The sequence below is a fragment of the Miscanthus floridulus genome, chromosome 19 (genome assembly GCF_019320115.1).
Source record: "Miscanthus floridulus cultivar M001 chromosome 19, ASM1932011v1, whole genome shotgun sequence".
Taxonomy (NCBI): Eukaryota; Viridiplantae; Streptophyta; class Magnoliopsida; order Poales; family Poaceae; genus Miscanthus; species Miscanthus floridulus.
Genome location: NC_089598.1, coordinates 76,404,856 through 76,424,241, shown reverse-complemented (window position 1 = coordinate 76,424,241; position 19,386 = coordinate 76,404,856). Strand labels below are relative to the sequence as shown.

General features: G+C 48.1%; 2 protein-coding genes and 2 pseudogenes across 2 annotated transcripts; 3 read left to right on the top strand and 1 right to left on the bottom strand.

Moving 5' to 3' along the window:
• Positions 1–1,067: 1,067 nt before the first annotated feature.
• On the top strand, positions 1,068–3,026 carry LOC136526205 (uncharacterized; annotated as a pseudogene).
• Positions 3,027–3,044: 18 nt separating this feature from the next.
• LOC136526204 (uncharacterized) lies at positions 3,045–3,967 on the top strand (annotated as a pseudogene).
• A 567-nt stretch (positions 3,968–4,534) lies between these two features.
• Positions 4,535–8,855, bottom strand: LOC136529212 (thaumatin-like protein 1b). Its single transcript, XM_066522303.1, has 3 exons — positions 8,698–8,855; positions 7,882–8,602; positions 4,535–5,313 (listed from the first exon to the last, which is right to left on the bottom strand). Exons 1-3 carry the CDS (start codon positions 8,756–8,758, stop codon positions 5,145–5,147), a joined length of 951 nt encoding a protein of 316 aa, XP_066378400.1. The 5' UTR covers positions 8,759–8,855; the 3' UTR covers positions 4,535–5,144.
• Positions 8,856–11,624: 2,769 nt separating this feature from the next.
• Positions 11,625–18,839, top strand: LOC136529211 (amino acid permease 1-like). The gene is made up of 3 exons (XM_066522302.1): positions 11,625–12,020; positions 17,202–17,529; positions 17,659–18,839. The coding sequence occupies exons 1-3, from the start codon at positions 11,915–11,917 to the stop codon at positions 18,638–18,640; spliced, it is 1,416 nt and encodes a 471-aa protein (XP_066378399.1). The 5' UTR covers positions 11,625–11,914; the 3' UTR covers positions 18,641–18,839.
• Positions 18,840–19,386: the final 547 nt, after the last annotated feature.

The following is a 19,386-nucleotide window of genomic DNA, read 5'->3' as shown; positions in this document are numbered from 1 at the left end:
GGGGTATATAGGAGGGGACCTTTAGTCCCGGTTGGAGACAGAAACTGGGACTAAAGGTCCCTTTTTAGTCCCGGACGGAGCCTCCAGCCAAGAGTAGACTTTTACTCCCGGTTGGAGGGACCAACCGGGAGTAAAAGTTAACCCTTAGTCTCGGTTGGTAGCTCCAACTGGGACTAAAGGTCCCCTGCAGCAAAAGCCTGCCGCTGTAGCCGTTGGGCAGGGACCTTTAGTCCCGGTTGGAGCTACAAACCGGGACTAAAGGTCTCTCTAGTCCCGGGCACGAAAAAATACTGGGACTAAAGCCAAATTTTGAAGTGGATCAAAAGTCATTTCTCTGCTAGTGAATGCTAAGATAGACCAGCAAAATGCAGCAAGCAAATGTAATTAATAGAATAGAATTAGGGAGTTGAATAGATGATTATCCTGGACCAAACACATACTATGGCCCTATTTGGATCTAGGGGCTAGAGCTAGTTTGTGCTAGTTTGAGCTCAACTAGCCCAAAAGTATCCAAACAGGAGGGCTAGAGTGGGTTATTTGCAACTAGCCCACCCCAAAAAACTATCCCCCAAAAGAGGTGATTATTTGGTCTACTTCTAGTGGGGCCCACTGGAAACTCTTATTTTTTTTATTACACCACCCGCACCGGATCCTCGCGACTCCCATCCCCCCATCGTGACTCACCTCCCCCCATCGCGACTTGCGCCACCGCCGGTCCCAACCGCATCGCCGCCGCTTCAATCCGCCAAAGGAGCAGCGCCGGCGGCCCCCCGGAGGCGGATCTCGGTCGCCCACGCCGCCTCCCTCGCTCCCGCCGCGCCCTTCCCCTTCGTCTCCAAGGCCGCCGCCGCCGTAAGCTCCGACCATAGCAGGTCGCCTCCATCGGGCCACTTGCTGCGCAGGTGAGAGTGAGCCATGTCTCCATACCTCCAGATCGGCCCCACTCTGCTGTGCTCTGATCTAGAGAAGTTCGCCATGGACGGAGATGATTAGACGACTTGTGGAGCTCGCAGCCGTCGGCGAGCGGCCCTGCCCGCGCCTGTCTCGACCTCAACTTGCAAGCACCGATGGCGGAGGGGTTCCCGGGGCTTCGGCTGTACGGAGACTTCCATTAGGGCGACGACGTCGAGCTCCTTCCTAGACGCGGCAGGGGCTCCGGCCTCCCTCCCTATCGCCCACCGCGTGCCGGAGCAAGAGACGCGTGGGCGACTCCGGCGCCCTAGCATGCCCGACAACTGCTCTTTGGCGGCTCCTCCTCGGCGGCAGCCGGTCGCAGAGGAGGAAACAGTGGTGGCTACATCGGCTGGTCATCGTCGGGGGCAGGCGGTGGTGTTCGGCAGCGCACGAACTCGGCCGCCGCAGTAGCCGGCTGGCGTCCCCAGTGCACCAACACGGCTTCCCGTGGCAGCGGTGGCCAGGGCGTACCATTTCCTCGAGCACCGAGGGCACCGAGGAGTGGCGTCCGTGGGCAAGCATCCGGCTCCGACACTACCTTCGACATTGACGATGAAGCAATGGAGGATAACGTGGAGGAGTTAGCGAGCTCCGGCGGTCCCCCGGTGAACCATGCCAGTCGAGCCCAATGGAATGATGCAAATAATGCTTGCTTGTTAGAATTGTACATAGAGCAACGTAGAGCAGGAACGTATAATGGTTCACAAATGAGTGGTGAAGGGTACCAAGCCGTTGTCGATGGCTTACTTGCTAGAAGAAGGTTGGTGTACACCCGTGGACAAGTGAAGAACCAAATAGGTGTACTCAAAAACACCCACGCTTTCTAGCGCTACTTGCAAACGCACACAGGGTTGGGGAGGAGACCAGATGGATCCATTGATGCAGATCATGATTTCTGGCTAACTCACACAGAGGTACAATATTCCTTAGCATATTTTTGTGCTCTCATATCTTAACTAGTATTAACTAGTATGCTTGGTTACTCTATGCTTGCTTCAAATTTGATCAATGCAAGTCGTTGCACATAGGAACTTATCACTGTCTTCTGTTTTACTTGGTTGTACATGCTGTTATCCTTTCGTTTGGACTATCTTCTGTTTTACTTGGCTGTACATTAGTGAGTGTGAACTGCAGCAACAGCTAGTGCGTGTGAAAAAATGATGCTTGTGCTATGTTGTGGTGCCTGATTATACATCTTTATTGTAAACAGCTAATATTCTCCTGTCATAACTAGTTTCTAATCAACTTTTGTGCTCTCATATCTTAACAGAAAAAACCATACTTAAAGAAGTTGCTGATGAGTCCTCCAGCAAACGAGGACTTGCTTGATGAATTGTTCAGAGGGTACACTGTGGATGGCACCACAGCCTTTTGTGCCTAGTGATGATTATGGTGACAATGAGGGGCAAGATGCAAGGACAGAAGATGAAGAAGAAGAAGAGTTTGCACAAACACCTACAAGTAGAAGCAGCCAGAGGGGCAAGAGGGCATTGAACAGCACTACAAGCACTTTGACCAGTCCAGTGAAGAGGAGCAAGAGCCCAATGGTGAAGATTGTGAAGGACATAGCCAGTACCTTCAAAGAATCTGTCGCAGCCAACACTAAGCAAATCCAGAAACGTGCAAATGACAAGGCTGCATTTTCTGTCAAGAGGTGTCAAGAGCTGGCATTTGAGTGTGGCGTTGAGAAAACCGTTGAATCTGTCTATGCTATGTCCAAGATGTTCGAAACAGAGTACCAAAGGGAGTTCTTCTGTGGCCAGTTAACTCCTAAGCTTAGGTTGGGTTACTTCAAGAAATGGTGCAGGGACAACAATTTGGAGTAGTTAGGATCTTTTGGGTCCATGTGTGTTGAACCTATCATCTATGTGTGAGGTGTTGAACTATTATATGTGCGTGTGAACTATTATCTGTGTGGTGTAATGATCCTTTATGCTATGTGTTGAACCTATTTAAATTAATCTATGAGCTATGATGTCAAGTGTTGAAGTATTAATTTGTTGAATTAATTTGCTTACCCTGGTTCAAGTTTTATGCTATGTGTTGATAGTTTGTTACATGTGTTGAAGCAGGAAGATGATCATGGCCCCATGATTGAGGAAGAAGAAGATGATGGAGGCAGCTCAAGTGAGGATGAAATTATATCCATGTGCCGCAACAATTTGGTGCAGCAACAAAATTTGATTCTGCGGTTGGTTCCTATCTTGGGTATGTACTCTGATAACTACTTCCTGAAACTACCTAAGAGGGTCACTGGAGATTCTGGTTTGAATTGGGTGCATGAGACACTAGCCCGAGGAACCCAATGTTATAACATGTTTAGGGTTGAGAGACCTTTATTTTACAGGTTGCATAATACTTTGGTCCAGAGGTATGGGTTGAAGTCCACTAAAAAATGACATCTGTAGAGGCTATTGCTATGTTTTTATGGATTGTTGGTGCACCACAGTCAGTTAGACAGGCTGATAATCGTTTTAGGAGGTCTCTGGAGACAGTAAGCAGGACATTTAACAGAGTTTTGAGGTGCATCCTTAGGTTAGCACATAACAACATTAAACCCAAGGACCCAACATTTCCAGAAGTGCACCCAAACTTAGAAAATCCAGCATTTTGGCCACACTTCAATGAGTGCATAGGAGCTAGGACACATGTGAAGGTTGTGGTGGATAAGAGTAAGAGAGTTCCATACTTGAACAGGCACAATGAGACCAGTCAGAATGTGCTTGCTGTTTGTGATTTCGACATGAGATTTACCTTTGTGTTGTCGGGATGGCCTGGTTAAGCACATGACATGAGAGTTTTCAAAGATGCCATAACTACTCATCATCACAAATTTCCACATCCACCACCAGGTTTGCTACTTGAACTTTCTTACAAAATTTTTTATCCAATTACACTTGTTCATCTAAGTCTCATTGTGTGCCTTTGAAAATATGTAGGGAAGTATTATGTGGTTGATGCGGGGTACCCAAACCGGCCGGGCTACCTTTCACCATACAGATGTACAAGGTAGCATGTGGAGCGATGGCAAAACGGCCCGCCGCCACAAGGTATGAAAGAAACCTTCAACCATGCACATGCCAAAGTTAGGAATGTCATAGAGCGAACTTTTGGAGTGTTGAAGATGAAGTTTAGGATTTTGTTGAACATGCCAAGATTTTCAGAGGAGAAGCAAACTAGAATTATTGTTGCTTGTATGGCTCTTCATAATTTTATTCGAGAGAGCAGAATTGCGGATAGAGAATTTGATGCCTGTGATGCGGATGAAAATTATAACCCAATGCCTAGTTGTTCTTCGGCATCAGCATGGCCATAAGATGAACCTCTTGTTGAAGATATCAACATGAATGCCTTCCGTGATGAATTAGCTCATGCTTTGTTTCATGGAGTGTAATTTTTTTGTTTAGCTTGATTGAGGACTTGTAAGTTTGAGTGATACATCTCATATGTATGGACAAATTAAAATTTATTGTGATTTGGATGCTTGATTTGTAAAAATAATGTATTTGTATCATTTGTGTGCAGGAGGATACCACACAAGAGCCTGCCACACCAAATCCGGCTGGAAAGATGATTTAAATGAGCCAAATAATTAGAAAAGTACATTTATTGTTAATCTAACCCTTGCATCAAACATCTCTTAGACTAGAGTTAGTTCAGGGCTAGTCTAGAGCTACAAACTAGCTCTAACCTCTAGCCGAGCTAGAGTATCAAACAGGGCCTATATATATCCTGAATTCCAGTTACATCGGCCAAAATTTCGTCTCTATCGTGTACACGTCCACAAAATTCCAACAATCCCATCTCGACTGCGACCTGGGACCCCTCTATGGCCGTGCACTAAATATTCGTATTATATCCACTAACTTGCAGAAAAAGTGAGAAAAGGAAGAAGCTATCAACTACTGCCATATATGCGTATAATCGTGTAAATATATATCTAAGAAAATGCACAATAATGTTTTCAATCAATTTTGCATCGCAGCTGTCTCTTTCGGCACGGGTGAATCACACTGTCGTTGCTGGGGCTCTCAATATATCTCGCAGCACCGTGTGAGCACCACCGGCAGGCAGGTGGTGCGTCCATTTCTCGTTTCTGTCCTGCATTTTCCAGTGTGCAGGAGCACGATTGTCTCGTGGCCTGTCCCGCGACCGGCGTCGCGTCATTGTGCAGTGGGGCTAGCTTGTGATCAGTACAGAGCACCTGCTAGCGCAAGGGACACGACGGCGATGAGGACCTCGTGGTGGCCGGACGGCAGCCGTGCCGCGGCTGTGGCGGATCCGAGCTGGTCGCCGCCGAGGTACACCATGGTGGCGTTCATCAGCGGCAGGCCTCCTTGCGCCCCGGCCGCTTTGACGCTGCAGTTACATAGGAAAACACACAAAGGTAGTGAGAAACTACAGGTTTTTTCTATAATGAGTCACATGTATGTCAAACCATTAAAACCAAGTACAAAGATTTAGGATCCTATGTCTCAAATAATAACCCTGTAGCAACCTAACTATGACAGGAGAGTCATCATAGTGATTCTAACAGAGGAGCTCATATGCATGGGTATAAAGTAATTTAGAAAAAAAATAATCTGTCTTTCTGCTCGAGCAAATCGGTGATGTCCCCGTGGGGACACTGAGCCTAGAGAGAGAAGTAGCCACAACGAAGACATAAAGATCCTCTTCATTACACTTCAATGGTACAATTGACTCTCCAGTTCATTGTCTAATCAACCTGTATCTTGGAGGATCAGAAATCCTGAGCTTCTCTTCTTGATTCTATAGAGAGAATGGGAGGAAGGACACCAGAGAAACGGGCAACAAGGAATAGGGTCGGCGCGGGTAGGGTTTGGGAGGAGTGTAGCCTAACAAGAGGAAGAGGAGAGAAATGCATGGAATCGAGACAATTTTGAGGAAAATTGTAGGTTACTCAAGAAAATTGCATGTTAGTCACGCCTATAGACTAGATGGCCAAACAGGACAGGCCCGCTGGGCCGGCCCGGGCATGACATGAGAAAGCATGGCCTCAGCATAGCACGACATGGGGCCCATAGTGCCAGTGCCGGCACAGGCACGGTTGTAGTGTCGCGCCTAGGCCGCGACTTTGGCCCACAGTGCCGGCATAGGCACAACACAGAAATTGGGTCGGCACAATGCGGCCCGATTACTTTCCACCATTGGATGACCTCGGATACATTAATAATCGTTAGATGCATGTAAAGGAGTATATAAATAGAACCTAAACCCTAGCTCCCATATCCTGATCCCTCTCTTGGCCGCCTCTCCCTCAATCTGCGTGACCGTGCCTCTCTCTCTATCTTACGAATCCCCATGCCCTCTTTGTATTGGGTTGGTGTCGAGGTAGCGGATCGCAGACAGCGGGTGCTATTTGCGGATGCTAAGTTTCAATAGCGGCATATGATCATTGTGTAAATTTAAGCATATAAATCATGAATAATTGGTATAAATATACATTTAATTGTACTCAATGAACTGAGGTTTCACATACTTAAATGTTGAAAAAACATGGTGTTTTATGTAAGTCATCCTACATATCAGAGTTTATAAAGAAATAGATTATGAGAGGCATAAATAGTTCATAAGATTATTATTCATTATTATAGTAAAAATAACAACCTTATCGCTCTCATGCTCAATTCAACCATGTGTATCTTAAGTGGGCTAAGATTATTAATTTATTATATACCATACCACGCTATCATGGCCGCTACAAAGAATTATGGACCGCTGTAGCGCGGCCCGCTAACTCAAATAGCGACCCACTATGTTTCAACTTACTAAATCCAGTCCGCTACGTCGTAGCGGTCTCGCTATTGCGGCCGCTACAACCTCTATTTAGTACCTTGCTCCCCTCGCGGCGTTGCGCGGGCACGCAGCCTCGCCTAGCCACCTCTCGCCTTTTCCACCTCGCGGAGCCACTCGTGCGACCTCTTTCTTGCGCAGGCAGAGGCGCGCTCTGCCTCACGTGGCACGGCGACGGCAGTGGGCCACGTGGTGGTGGTGCGTGGTGATGGTGAGGCTCGAAGGTGAAGTGGGGCGGCGACAGCGAGGCTTGTACACGGTGCGGCGACGGCGAGGCTCGGACATCCTCGCGCATAGGGCCAAGGTCGGCACGGGCACTGGGCTGCGACCTGTGTGCAGTAACATGGCACGCAGTCGTGCCTGATAGTGTCGTGCCCTTTCGTGTCATGCCAAATCGTGCCAGGGTGCGGTTAGGGCCGGGCCGCGTCGTTTGGCCATGTATAGTCACGCCGTGGGCTCGTGCAGAAAACAACATATGATGCCAAAAAAATCACACGGAAGACGGGAAGAGGCGTGTATACACAGGGCAGTGTGGTCAACACCTCAATCAATTCGTGGTCCACCGGGGCCAACAAAAACACCCAAGCGGCGGTTGATCGATGCTGACTCGCGGGATGCGGACGTGGACATGGACGTGTGACGGACGCGTACGCGCCGCTCGGCATATGGGGGTGGGCAGGCGGGCGGCACCGCAGTTGCTGCCGACTGCCGACACGGCTGGCCATGGACGCGGCCGGACACGGTTGCGGTGGCTGGCCGCCGGGCTGACCTCACCGGTGTGCGTCAGGCGTCACTAAACTGAGCGCACCGAGCACCTTGTGCGGTGTGGTCTGTCTGTTGCCGACCTGTTTTGTTGAGAAACGGTGATGAGCTGGTGCTTGCCTTCTTCTAGCTTCTGGAGCCACGGAGAAAGGTGTTTTGGTTTGACGCAATTTGTCTCGCAGAGTCATGCTTACGCACACCAAATTAAAAAAAAAATGAATCTTTTTTTGTGACACTACACTAGTCACGAACAAGAAAAGAAACCTGAGATTTTCTTCAAAAGAGAAGAAACCTGAGATCAAGCCCGGCTTCAGTAGCAAGTGATGACGTACGTAACGTATGTGTATTTACCTGGTTGTGCTGGGGCAGAAGGTGATGGCGTACGTGGTGTCGCCGCCGGCGCAGGTGAAGGTGGAGGTGGCGTCGTCGTACGCGTAGCTGTACGCCCGGGGGCACGCGTTCTTGAAGAACTGCGAGTACGCCGACGGCTTGCACGTGCTGGGGTTCCCGTACTCGCCGTTGCAGCAGTACTGCGCCGACCCGAACGCCTCGCACGCGCTCTTGCAGGCCACGCCGCCGCCACCGGAGGACGACGACGCCGTCGTCGACGCCACGCGCAGGTCGGCGGGGCACGCGCCGTTGAGGTCCACCATACATCCAGTTGGCACGCAGCTGCCCCCCGCGGCAGCAGCGGCGCCCTGCGGCGCCACCAGCATCGGCAGGTTGTACCCGTCGACCAGGCTGACGTCGTAGAAATCCATGCCCCCGCTGCCGTCCATGGTGAACTCGGCAAGCGTGGCCGGCGGGGCGGCCCCGCCACCGGCGCAGTCCTGCTTGCCCGAGCCGCAGTCGCCGGTCACGCAGCTGAACGCGCCGTCGGTGGAGGTGGAGCAGAGCGTGCGGCCCCACAGGCGGCCCGACCACCCCGACGGCACGCTCATGGCGCGCGATTCCCCCGGAGCCAGCGCGAAGCCTGTGGTGTCCATCTCCGCGGAGCCAGCGCTCGAGAGGATCCCTGGCCAGACCGTGTGCTCGCAGTTGTTGGTGATGGTGAACGACTTGGACGTCGCACCTGCTCAATAGCGCAGCTGGATTAGCAGACATGCATTTCTCCGATGGATTGGAATAGCAAGAAACGGATCAGATTCGGAACAGCAGCAGCCTTACCTGTTGAGGCAGCGAGGGCAGCTACGAAGCTGACCAGCGCTAGGTGGTGTGCTCTCGCCATAATATTGCTGCGGCTAGTGCAGAGGCGAGAGCTCTCCGCTTCCACTTCTGGGCTGTGGCACCAAGATATATGGGCAGGCCAGGCGTCCCGTGTGGTTAGGATGAAAACGTGACTTTTGTTGTCAACGGTGTGGGGCATGAGCCGCTGATATTTTTTATACAAGAAAGCGTAATTGTTATGGGACCCACTACACTCCGATTTTTGTTAACCAATCTGCTCACATATTGCGATTGTATTAATAATCTATAGAGGTGTTGAATCTCTTCTGTGAGATAGGAATATTCATTATTACAAGAAGATGACGGAATCTTATCTTACTATTACTAATAAACACTTTAGAAGAAAGATAAATCCTATAAATTCTCATAACAGTCAAAAACATTTGTCCTTTAATTTAGCATAACTCTAATCATTATGAATATCATCATCATCATCATAAATAATAGCCATTAGATTTATTTTGTTTCATAAAAAACTTACCCATCCCGCCTTTAAGAAAAATACATAAAGTAACCCTCAATTTGTATATAGTATTACCCAACTCTTTTTTTATCAAACATAATCAAAGTAAATCACAAAATTTGCATCTAAATTACCAACCTCTATTATTGTACTCCCTACATTCCAAATTATAAGTTATTCCAACTTTATTGGAGAGTCAAAGCATCTTAAGTTTTGCCAAAATTATAGAGAAGATTATAAAGATTTATGACATCAAATATGTATACTATGGAAATAGAATTAATAAAGAATCTAATGATACTTATTTGGTATCATAATGTTATTATTTCATTATATTAATTTAGTCAAATTTGAGATCCTTTGACTTTTCAAAAGAGTTAAAATGACTTATAATTTAGGACAGAGGGAGTAAAAGATTTTCCATTACGACCAGTCTGAAAGATAATTTAAAAATAAACCATAGATACTATTTTATAAATTACATGCATGTGTCAGCGGTAATGTAAAATGACCCCCTATATTTGCATTCATTTTTTATAGACATAAATTTATAAGTTTTAATTTATATATAAATTATCCACCTATAAGCTATCAAGAAAAATAATTAAATCTCTATAGAGTATGCTATATATATTTATAAATTACAAACTTCTACAATTGTTAAGTTAAAAATAAGCATAATGATATTTTTCTACCATGTAGATCAAGTAAACATGTATACATTAGGATAAATATTTGTTTTTATAGTTTATCAAGCACAGTGTATTTCCTTAACAAACTACATAGTAATGACACCAACAATTCAATTCAAGTTATATCAATACTCTATCATAATAAGTTTTGTAAGTTGTTATTCTAAACAAGTTAAACATTTCACTAAAACATTATGTCATATCAATATTGGTAATTTAATTTTAAGCCCTCTGTTTTTTATAATACAATGTTACTATATATATAATTGTTTGATACAACAAATGCAACATGTTAAGTGCCACGGTCCAAGTTTAAACTACTATTTATGCCATTGCAAGAACCAATAGAATAACCTAGGACCTATGATCTTTTTAGCAAATTTTGAATAAAATAGATATAACAAGTACTAGAGTTTCATCTTAACAAGCACTAGAGTTTCTACCCTTGTCTTCAACCTCAAACTCTTCACTGATTATTTGTCGTAACACACCGCAACTGCCGATTCATTGTCGTCCTTCTCTGACCACCTGCTCCCGCGCAAATGGGACCTAGCGGGGGTAGGCATGGTCGGAGGAGGAGGCGGACCCAAGTGGGCAGGTGGTCGAAGAAGGACGGCGATGAATCGGTGGCGCGGCGGTTTGTTATGGCATATAATTAGTGAAGAGCCGGAGGATGAAGACAAGGTTAGAAAAGACATTTCGTCCACTTTCTCTCACTAAAAAATGAGAAATGAATAAAATAATCAGTACGGTGTGTTATGACAAATATACATAGTTTCATAGTGGTACTTGGAATAATTCGCATTGGCGGTGTGTTTCGACCAATTTTACATTTGAATGGCGTCCTGCAGACCGCGTCCACATGGAGCCGGCGCAGCGGAGCGCAGCTACCGTGCTAGTAACCAAGGTTCTAGGATTCCTTTTTGAAAAAAAAATCGGTGCCCACCGAATTGGACGAAATTCAAAAAATTCAAACCGGTATCCACTCAAAGTTTGAATGAAATTTGATCAAATTTGGACAAAATTTCCCCCAAACAGTCAGAAAGTGGCAGTGGGCATGGAGAGAGGATGTATGCAAGGCCAGCGTGGAACGCGTAGGCGGCGAGGAAGACAGCGGCGATGCGGTGGTGGCAGCAAGAGGTTCAGATGGCAGCGACGACATGCATGTTAGGGGCGGTGAAGGCGCGACGGCGGGTGTTGAGGAGCAGCTATGGCATGTGGCGTAGCGTTGTGAGGAGCATCCATGAGCGAGCTCGGATGTTGGGGGAAGCGACCACGACTCTCACGGTGGCTGCAGGAGCATTGGCGCAGGCGGCGGGGAGTGGAGACGGCACCGCTAGCGGCAGCTCGCAAGCAAGCGACGTTGGCTAGGGACCGTGAGGAAGGTTTTCAGCGTCGTATTGGTTGAGGAATGTCTGTGGGTTCTTTGTTGGGCCATAGAATGGGCTGAAAGTTTGAATCGGGCTGAAATGTTTTGGCCGGTTTATTTTTATCTCGGGCTCGATCAAAATGGACGAATTTCAGTGACCGAGAACCCCTGCTAGTAACCTATAACACGGTGGTATTGCAGGGTCTCTTGTGTGTCGACTGCGAGAGACACAGTTTGTTTCAGTTTCACACCCAGCAAGTTTTGCCCCCATCACTAACGTGCCGCTCGTCAGCGAGGAAGGGCCTCCTCATTTTTGAGCTATATATAGCGCCATTCATTGGCTCCCCGGCCCCTATTCCCTCTCCAAGTGCTCCAGACCCACCACCGTACCGCGCTCGGCGGACTCTCTGCTGCCTGCCTGCCATCGTGTCACCCACCGGCCACCGGCGGCGTGGAGCGAAGCCAGCGAGCGAGCGAGCACGCCAGATAGCAGATCGAGGTTCCAGCTGCGTCGTATCAGCGCTCGCGCATAGCGACTAGCCTGCGCGTGTGCGTGCACAGGGAGGAACAGAGAACAGAGAGAGCTAGAGATCGAGAGCGAGAGATTAGGAGGGAGGGAGGGGTGATCCGGCCATGGTAGGAAGGATGCGCGGCGGAGCCATGGAGTTCGAGGACCGCCTGGCCACCCTTCCCCGCGTCCGCGGCGACCTCGACGACGATGGCAAGGAGAGGAGGACAGGTACGTCAAAGCATCCATCGATCCATCCCTCCACCACAGAGTTAAAAATACATAAAAATGGCATGCATGGATTTTTGCTTGCTCGCTTCTTGTATCTTATATTCATTGTTTCCCTGAATGTTTCGTGCGTTGGGACTGCGCGCGGCCGTGTCGTCGTTCCGTGATTCGCCCTGGCCGTGCAGAGGCGAAACCAAATATTTCCCCGCCGAGAATTAAATCGGGTGCCGGTCGTCCCCTACTCCCTACCATCGATACTATCTCAGGATGCACCTACTGCATGCTAAGCCCTGGTTTAGTTCGCGAAATTTAGAATTTAGGGCTACTGTAGTATCTTCGTTTTTATTTGGCAAATAGTATCCAAACATTGACTAATTAGGCTTAAAACGTTCGTCTCGCAATTTCCCACCAAACTGTGCAATTAGTTTTTCTTTTCGTCTACATTTAATGCTCCATGCACGGGCCGCAAACATTCGATGTGACAGGTACTATAGCAACTTTTTAAACTTTGGGGTCCAACTAAACAAGGCGTAAGTTGCTAACCCAGCATTTACTGTCCCTTAGCTTGATTATCTGCGCAGCTAGAAGATTCTCCTGTAATTATTACTCTAGGCGTGCATGCATGAGATGGCTGCTGCATGCTGTTTCTCGTTGAGCCGTATTACAGCTTGGGTTTCTAAATCACTAACTTTAATTTCTGCCAGACAAAAACAGATGGAATAGGTGAGATCGAGGGTGATGAACATTCTAGACTCGAATCAGAGTGCATTTATACGTGCTTCTGTTTGAGTGTTTTATTCTCTTCAGCATATTTGACAAAAAGGAAATGATTGGACTTAAAATGTATTTCTTTTTCTTGGCATCTCCGGTTGTGGAGGGCCTGGTTCAAAATATTTTGAGCACACGAATTTGTAGAATATTCATGCACTGATTCTTCTGTTATTTAAGGAAGGGGAAGTAATAAACTGATAAATATGTGCCTGCCTCACTGGCGCCCTGCGTGCATGAGCAAGAACCAGCAAATTCGTATTGAGCACACGAATTGGACTTAAAATGTGTTTCATTTCATTCATTAAAAGCTGCCAAAAATAGGACTGAAAGCTAGTATTGTGGTTACTGTTTTGTTTCCACTTATTGTACTCTTTTCCAAATTCCTATTTATGTTCTTGGATGAGCACAATTAATTAGTATTGTCTTTATATGTGAGGATTTTAATTCCCTTCCACACATCCTTATTACTGCCAAATTTTCCACACATATCCTTACATTAGTTAGATTGTAATATGGAAAATCCTTCTACTCAAGAAAATACTCTACTGGCACTTACTTGGGGCGACCCTTGATAAGTGTTAAAATAATCTATTGGCATGGGTATGCTCCTTTTAGGTAGTCTTATCTTTTTTTCCTCTAGCCATGTACCCTATGCCACCAGGAATTTCTTTGGTGTTGTTTACCTTACTTTTCCTTTTTCTTCTTCTTCTTCTTCTTTTTATTTACTGGGTCCAACACTTGGGCTTGAAGTTGTCTCCTTTCCAAACTATTGTCTTTGTTCTATGTCAAACTTTGACCAAGTTTATTAAAAAAATACACAACATAAATTTGTTTCATCAAATTCTTCAAGAAATATATTTTGAAGTGCATCTATTTGAATTTGTTAATGCTCATAAAACTCACATAAACCCTACCAATACCGGACTTATAGCAAAGGCCTTGTTTAGTTTCTTTCCCTAGAGTTTAGTCCCTATCTCATCGGATGTTTGACACATGTATGGAGTACTAAATATAGACTAAAAATAACTAATTGAACATATTATGACTAATTTGCGAGATGAATTTTTAAGCCTAATTAGTTCATGATTTGACAATGTGATGCTACAGTAAAGATACATTAAACATGTGCAGATGACGGATTAATTAGGCTTAATAAATTCGTCTCGCGGAGTGCTGAGGACTTCTGTAATTTGTTTTATTATTACTATCCGAACACTCCCATATAATACCCCGATGTGACACGGCTAAACTTTAGCCCCTGGATTTAAACAAGACCTGTATAATCCAAACATGCGGCTCCCCTGGTGGGCCCTACCATGGAAGTAGCCCAGAGGACTTAGAGGTTCTCCTACCTTCCATACAGACTTAGGTTCCCCTACCTTCCATACATGTAGGGATGAAACCAGATCGATCTGATATTACATTCTATCTCATATCCCATATTATATTCCTTATTTTCTTGGATCTCAGAAACCGAATATAGATACGTCGGATATTGATATATATACGTTTTAGAAATCCAATTGTAAGTATTCGGATTTGAATACGGTCGGATATTAAATGTTCAGATTATACAGATCATTCATATAGGGTTTTGACAACCGTAAATATGGGTTCCGATTTCATCCCTACTACGAGACCATGACATTGGCACGGCTTCCAGCTAGCAGAAGGCCGATGTGAGAAGTAGAAAGAACGGTGGATATGATGCAGAAGCTGCATGCAGAGAGGCGGCCGATTTCTCTCCCAGGCACTGAATGAATGCTGCCAAATAACAACCTAGTTGCGGCGCTACCCATGTGCATGCGTGGACTCGTCGCGATCGATCAGAGCAAGTATAAGCCGTAAACTAGCTAAATGCGGAAGCGGAGGAGAGAGAAGGAAAGAGAGGAAAAACAGCTTGGCACAAGAACAAAAAAAAAAACTCTATGAGAGAAACAAGTGAGCTATGTATTAACAGTAAAGAGCTAACTGCTATATGGTTAGGCTAAGAGAAAGCTATAAAAAATCTTACAGCCAGCAAACCGGCTATATTATTAGCATTGCTCTCATGCATGTAACGAGAGCGCCCTAGCTAGCTTAGCCGCTATCCATTGATGACCTCCGTGATGGTTTCCGGTAGCTTTCTCGCCGATTCTTGCCTATATGGCTCTCCTCTGCTGCTTCCTGCATGGCACACGCCGAAAGAGAGTGAGAAGGTCCGTATGCCTTTCTGTCCGTCTGTCCTTTTGTGACTTTAAATTTGTCTCCGTCGATATTTTGATCGTCGTTCTGTTATGATGAGAGGCGGTTTGATGTATGCGTCGTCGACGACGACTGTTTTGTTTTCGTGTTGTTGATTATATTGAGTGCAGATGGTACGCATTTCTTCCTTTCCTTCTGCATGCATTGAGTGAGGACAAAAGAACGCTTGCTACTAGACAATCTACTGCTGCTGCTACTACTACGTGCCCAAATCCTGAAACAGCACCTATTATGCCCGATCGGTCCATGCGTGTTCAATTTTGGAGATCATGCATATGCTATAGCCAGATTATATAAGAGAGATTTTTTCAACCTGTTAGTTATAATTCATTTGGGCCGTTCTTTTTCTTAACGTGATATGGCTTCGGATCTGATTATTTCGTAGCAACGAGGGAGAGAGAGTTCTCAAATCAGATTCTCTACTTTTGTTTTCAGGGCTTTTTCTATTTTTGAGGTCTTATTTTTTTTCCATTAGTGCTCAAGTTAGGGCATCAAATCTATTCTAGTAGACGGTTACATGGAACCAACTTGTCATTTTCTCCTTGGAGCCTATATCCTTGGTCGCTTCAATCGATTGAACTATGAGTGGCACAAGGGAGGAGCACTGCAGACAGCATGGCTCTATGCAGTGTGGAGAGACAGACTCGCTGGGAGGAGGTGGCAGATGAGCACTGCAGATGGCACAACCCCGTGCTGGGTGGAGAGACCAACCGAGGAGGTGAGGATGTACGATACGGGGGAGGAGCACTGTAGATGGCACCAAGAGGGCAGCCACACGCCGGTCCAAGGGGCCTCATCGAGGACCCGCGTCGAGGAAGTGATCTCACAAGGGAAGGAGGTGGTTATGGAGTGAGACGGTCGGGGATCTGCGCCAGAGGAGGGTCTCATCACGGTTGGAGGTGGTTACTGAGGGATCTAGCCTGGGGAAGACGTCACTGGAGGAAGCTGTCTGGTCGTGCAAGATCCAGAGCCAGGTAGAAGGTGTGGGAGGAGAAGGGGCGGGCACCAGGAAAGGAAGGAGTCACGCACGAGAGAAAAAAGCAGTAAACCCTCAACCGATGCATAGGGGTTGAGGGGTGCGTCCATTGGAATGAGATCGGGATTCAGATTTTCTAGTCCTCTTAGTACGATAGTTTGAGTAAGAATGTGAGCCGTTAAATTTAGGTTTGGGAGGTCCGAATAGTTAGGTTGGGCATATTTAACCTAAAAACCGAGGATAGGACCGGACCGGATAGAACTGAAACCAAACCGAAACGTCGGTTTTGTTTGGCTTCTGTTTTTGACATCTGGGAGGTTCGGTTTTTGGCTCGGTGTTCGGTTCTACCCCTAAACGGAGCCGAAAAAACCGTTCAAACCGAGGAGCACTCGTCCGTCCAGTGGTCCAACCGTCTCTGTGCCCGTGCCTTTTCCCGCCGTGGCCCAATAACTCACCAAGCCCAGCAAGCAGTAGCCCACCGCGTCCCCTCGCTGCCTCCCATTCACTCGTCTCATTCCAAACCCTAACACTGACACGCGTGCCCACGAGATGCGGCGGCGCTGCCGGTGTGAGTGGCGAGCGGGGACCGGGCAGCAGGGCAACGCGACGGCGCGTGCGAGCGGTGAGGCGGCGAGCAGGGTGTATCGGCCGCGCGTGTGAGCGGCGAGGATGCGAGCAGGGCGCCGCGGCCCGTGGCTGTGCACGCGAGCGGTGAGCAGAGCTCTGCGGATGCGCATTCGAGCACCGAGCAATGCGGCGCTAGCACGACAGTTGAGCGGCGAGCGGCCGCCGCGGATGACGCAGGAGATAAGTTCTCTGGAATCTCGGTTCAAACCGAAGACTGAACCGCTGAAACCGAAACCGAAATCGTCGATTTCTCCTCTTCTCTGGAACCGAACGGTTGCAAGCTTTTCCAAAACCGAATTTTTCCTAAAGTGGAGAACCGAGACGAATTATCGGCTTAAACCGAATGCCCAGCCTGACTGAACAGGGTCTCTACCGGAGTTATTTTGAGCATGCTAATTCAAGCGGTTCAGAGCTCAGTCTCTGAGGCTCATGTATTACTGCGAGTATCCCTTTATTATTTCTACCGAATCTCAATGTTTTTAACCCATCGATTTCCCTCGGATTCGTTGAATGGACTATATTTACACAACATTCTAACTGGGTGCTGCGCATTCATGCACCTGCAGGGACGGTATGGACGGCAACGGCGCACATCATCACGGCGGTGATCGGGTCCGGCGTGCTGTCGCTGGCGTGGGCGATGGCGCAGCTGGGGTGGGTGACCGGGTCGGTGACCCTGGTGCTGTTCGCGGCGATCACCTTGTACACCTGCGGCCTCCTCGCCGACTGCTACCGCGTGGGCGACCCCGTGACGGGCAAGCGCAACTACACCTACACCGAGGCCGTGAAGAGCAACCTGGGCGGCTGGTACGGCTGGTTCTGCGGCTTCTGCCAGTACGCCAACATGTTCGGCACCTGCATCGGCTACACCATCACAGCCTCCATCAGTGCTGCGTGAGTCGTCGCCCCTTTCTTTTCTTCAGCCAACTACGTACTACTATGAACTGATGACTGACTGACATTGTTGCCTCAACCTCAACTAACTTGCTGCGGATGACATGGCATGAATATGTACGCCTGCAGGGCCATCAACAAGTCCAACTGCTTCCACTGGCACGGCCACGACGCCGACTGCAGCCAGAACACGAGCGCCTACATCATCGGCTTCGGCGTGGTGCAGGTCATCTTCAGCCAGCTCCACAACTTCCACAAGCTCTGGTGGCTCTCCATCATCGCCGCGATCATGTCCTTCTCCTACTCCACCATCGCCGTCGGCCTCTCCCTGGCGCAGATCGTCTCGGGCCCCACGGGGAAGATCACCATGACGGGCACCCAGGTCGGGGTGGACGTCGACTCGGCGCAGAAGGTGTGGATGACGTTCCAGGCCCTGGGCAACGTCGCCTTCGCCTACTCGTACGCCATCGTCCTCATCGAGATCCAGGACACGCTGCGCTCCCCGCCCGCCGAGAACAGGACCATGCGCCGGGCCACCATGATGGGCATCTCCACCACCACCGGGTTCTACATGCTGTGCGGCTGCCTCGGCTACGCCGCCTTCGGCAACGCCGCGTCGGGGAACATCCTCACCGGGTTCGGCTTCTACGAGCCCTTCTGGCTCGTCGACTTCGCCAACGCCTGCATCGTCGTGCACCTCGTCGGCAGCTTCCAGCTCTTCAGCCAGCCGATCTTCGCCGCCGTCGAGGGCGCCGTGGCGGCGCGGTACCCGGGGTCCACGCGCGAGTACGGCGTCGCGGGCCTCAACGTCTTCCGCCTCGTGTGGCGCACGGCCTTCGTGGCCGTCATGACGCTGCTGGCGATCCTGATGCCCTTCTTCAACAGCATCCTCGGCATCCTCGGCAGCATCGCCTTCTGGCCGCTCACCGTCTTCTTCCCCGTCGAGATGTTCATCCGGCAGCGCCAGGTGCCGAGGTTCAGCACCAAGTGGACAGCGCTGCAGAGCCTCAGCTTCGTCTGCTTCCTCGTCACCGTCGCCTCCTGCGCGGCCTCCGTGCAGGGCGTGCTCGACTCGCTCAAGACCTATGTGCCATTCAAGACGAGGTCGTGAGCTCTTGCCTGCGACGTTTGTTAGTTACTCCATGTTTTGTATGATTCGGCCCTGTGATCAAAGACATGTAGCATACTCGTGCCTCTTTTCTAGTGGCACCGAAACTTGAGGAAACTCTGCCAACTTAGTTATGCGGTTGACCTTATGAAGTAGTAGAATGTTGCTGTCGAATGCAACCAAATGAATAACGTTGGACTGACGTCAACCGATCGACAGTTTCGCTATTTTGTTTGACACCACCCTTGTCCAGCAATAATAGGCGTATGTTGATTTGAGAAAAGTCAAACTAAGCAGGTTTTTGCAAACTGAGCAACTAGGTCTATATATCTGGAATAGCTCCGTTCCATCTTTTCCAGCCATGGACCGTTGTACGAACTCTACTCTAGAAAAAAAAAATGTAGAGCACGTTGAGACCAACTCTAGCCTTTTTTTTAATGCTTATAAGGGTAGGGTTTGAGTACGTGTGTTCATAGGGGTGAGTGCGTGCGTGTTGTCGACGTCCGCGTTATGCTGTGTAATTCTATAAAAAAAAAACAGAGTCCGTTCCACGAACTCTGCTCTAGAAAAAAAAAATAGAGTTGAGGACCAACTCTAGACTTTTTTTAGCACCTTAAGGGGTACTCTAGAAATGTAATTTCTAACCTTAAGGGGTACTCCATCTTTTCCAACCATGCTCTCAACTTCACTAGCTAAACAGGACCGTTCTACGAACTCTACTCTAGAATGGATTCGGTCTTATACATACG

What these genes read in the sequence shown, in the direction of transcription:
- LOC136529212 (XM_066522303.1), bottom strand. Translation starts at nt 8,758, where the DNA reads ATGGCGAGAGCACACCACCTAGCGCTGGTCAGCTTCGTAGCTGCCCTC. An exon ending in TGCCCTCGCTGCCTCAACAG is followed by an intron (nt 8,603 to 8,697) that starts GTAAGGCTGCTG and finishes GCTATTGAGCAG; the next exon opens with GTGCGACGTCCAAGTCGTTC. An exon ending in TTCTGCCCCAGCACAACCAG is followed by an intron (nt 5,314 to 7,881) that starts GTAAATACACAT and finishes ATGTAACTGCAG; the next exon opens with CGTCAAAGCGGCCGGGGCGC.
- LOC136529211 (XM_066522302.1), top strand. Translation starts at nt 11,915, where the DNA reads ATGGTAGGAAGGATGCGCGGCGGAGCCATGGAGTTCGAGGACCGCCTG. An exon ending in TGGCAAGGAGAGGAGGACAG is followed by an intron (nt 12,021 to 17,201) that starts GTACGTCAAAGC and finishes ATGCACCTGCAG; the next exon opens with GGACGGTATGGACGGCAACG. An exon ending in ACAGCCTCCATCAGTGCTGC is followed by an intron (nt 17,530 to 17,658) that starts GTGAGTCGTCGC and finishes GTACGCCTGCAG; the next exon opens with GGCCATCAACAAGTCCAACT.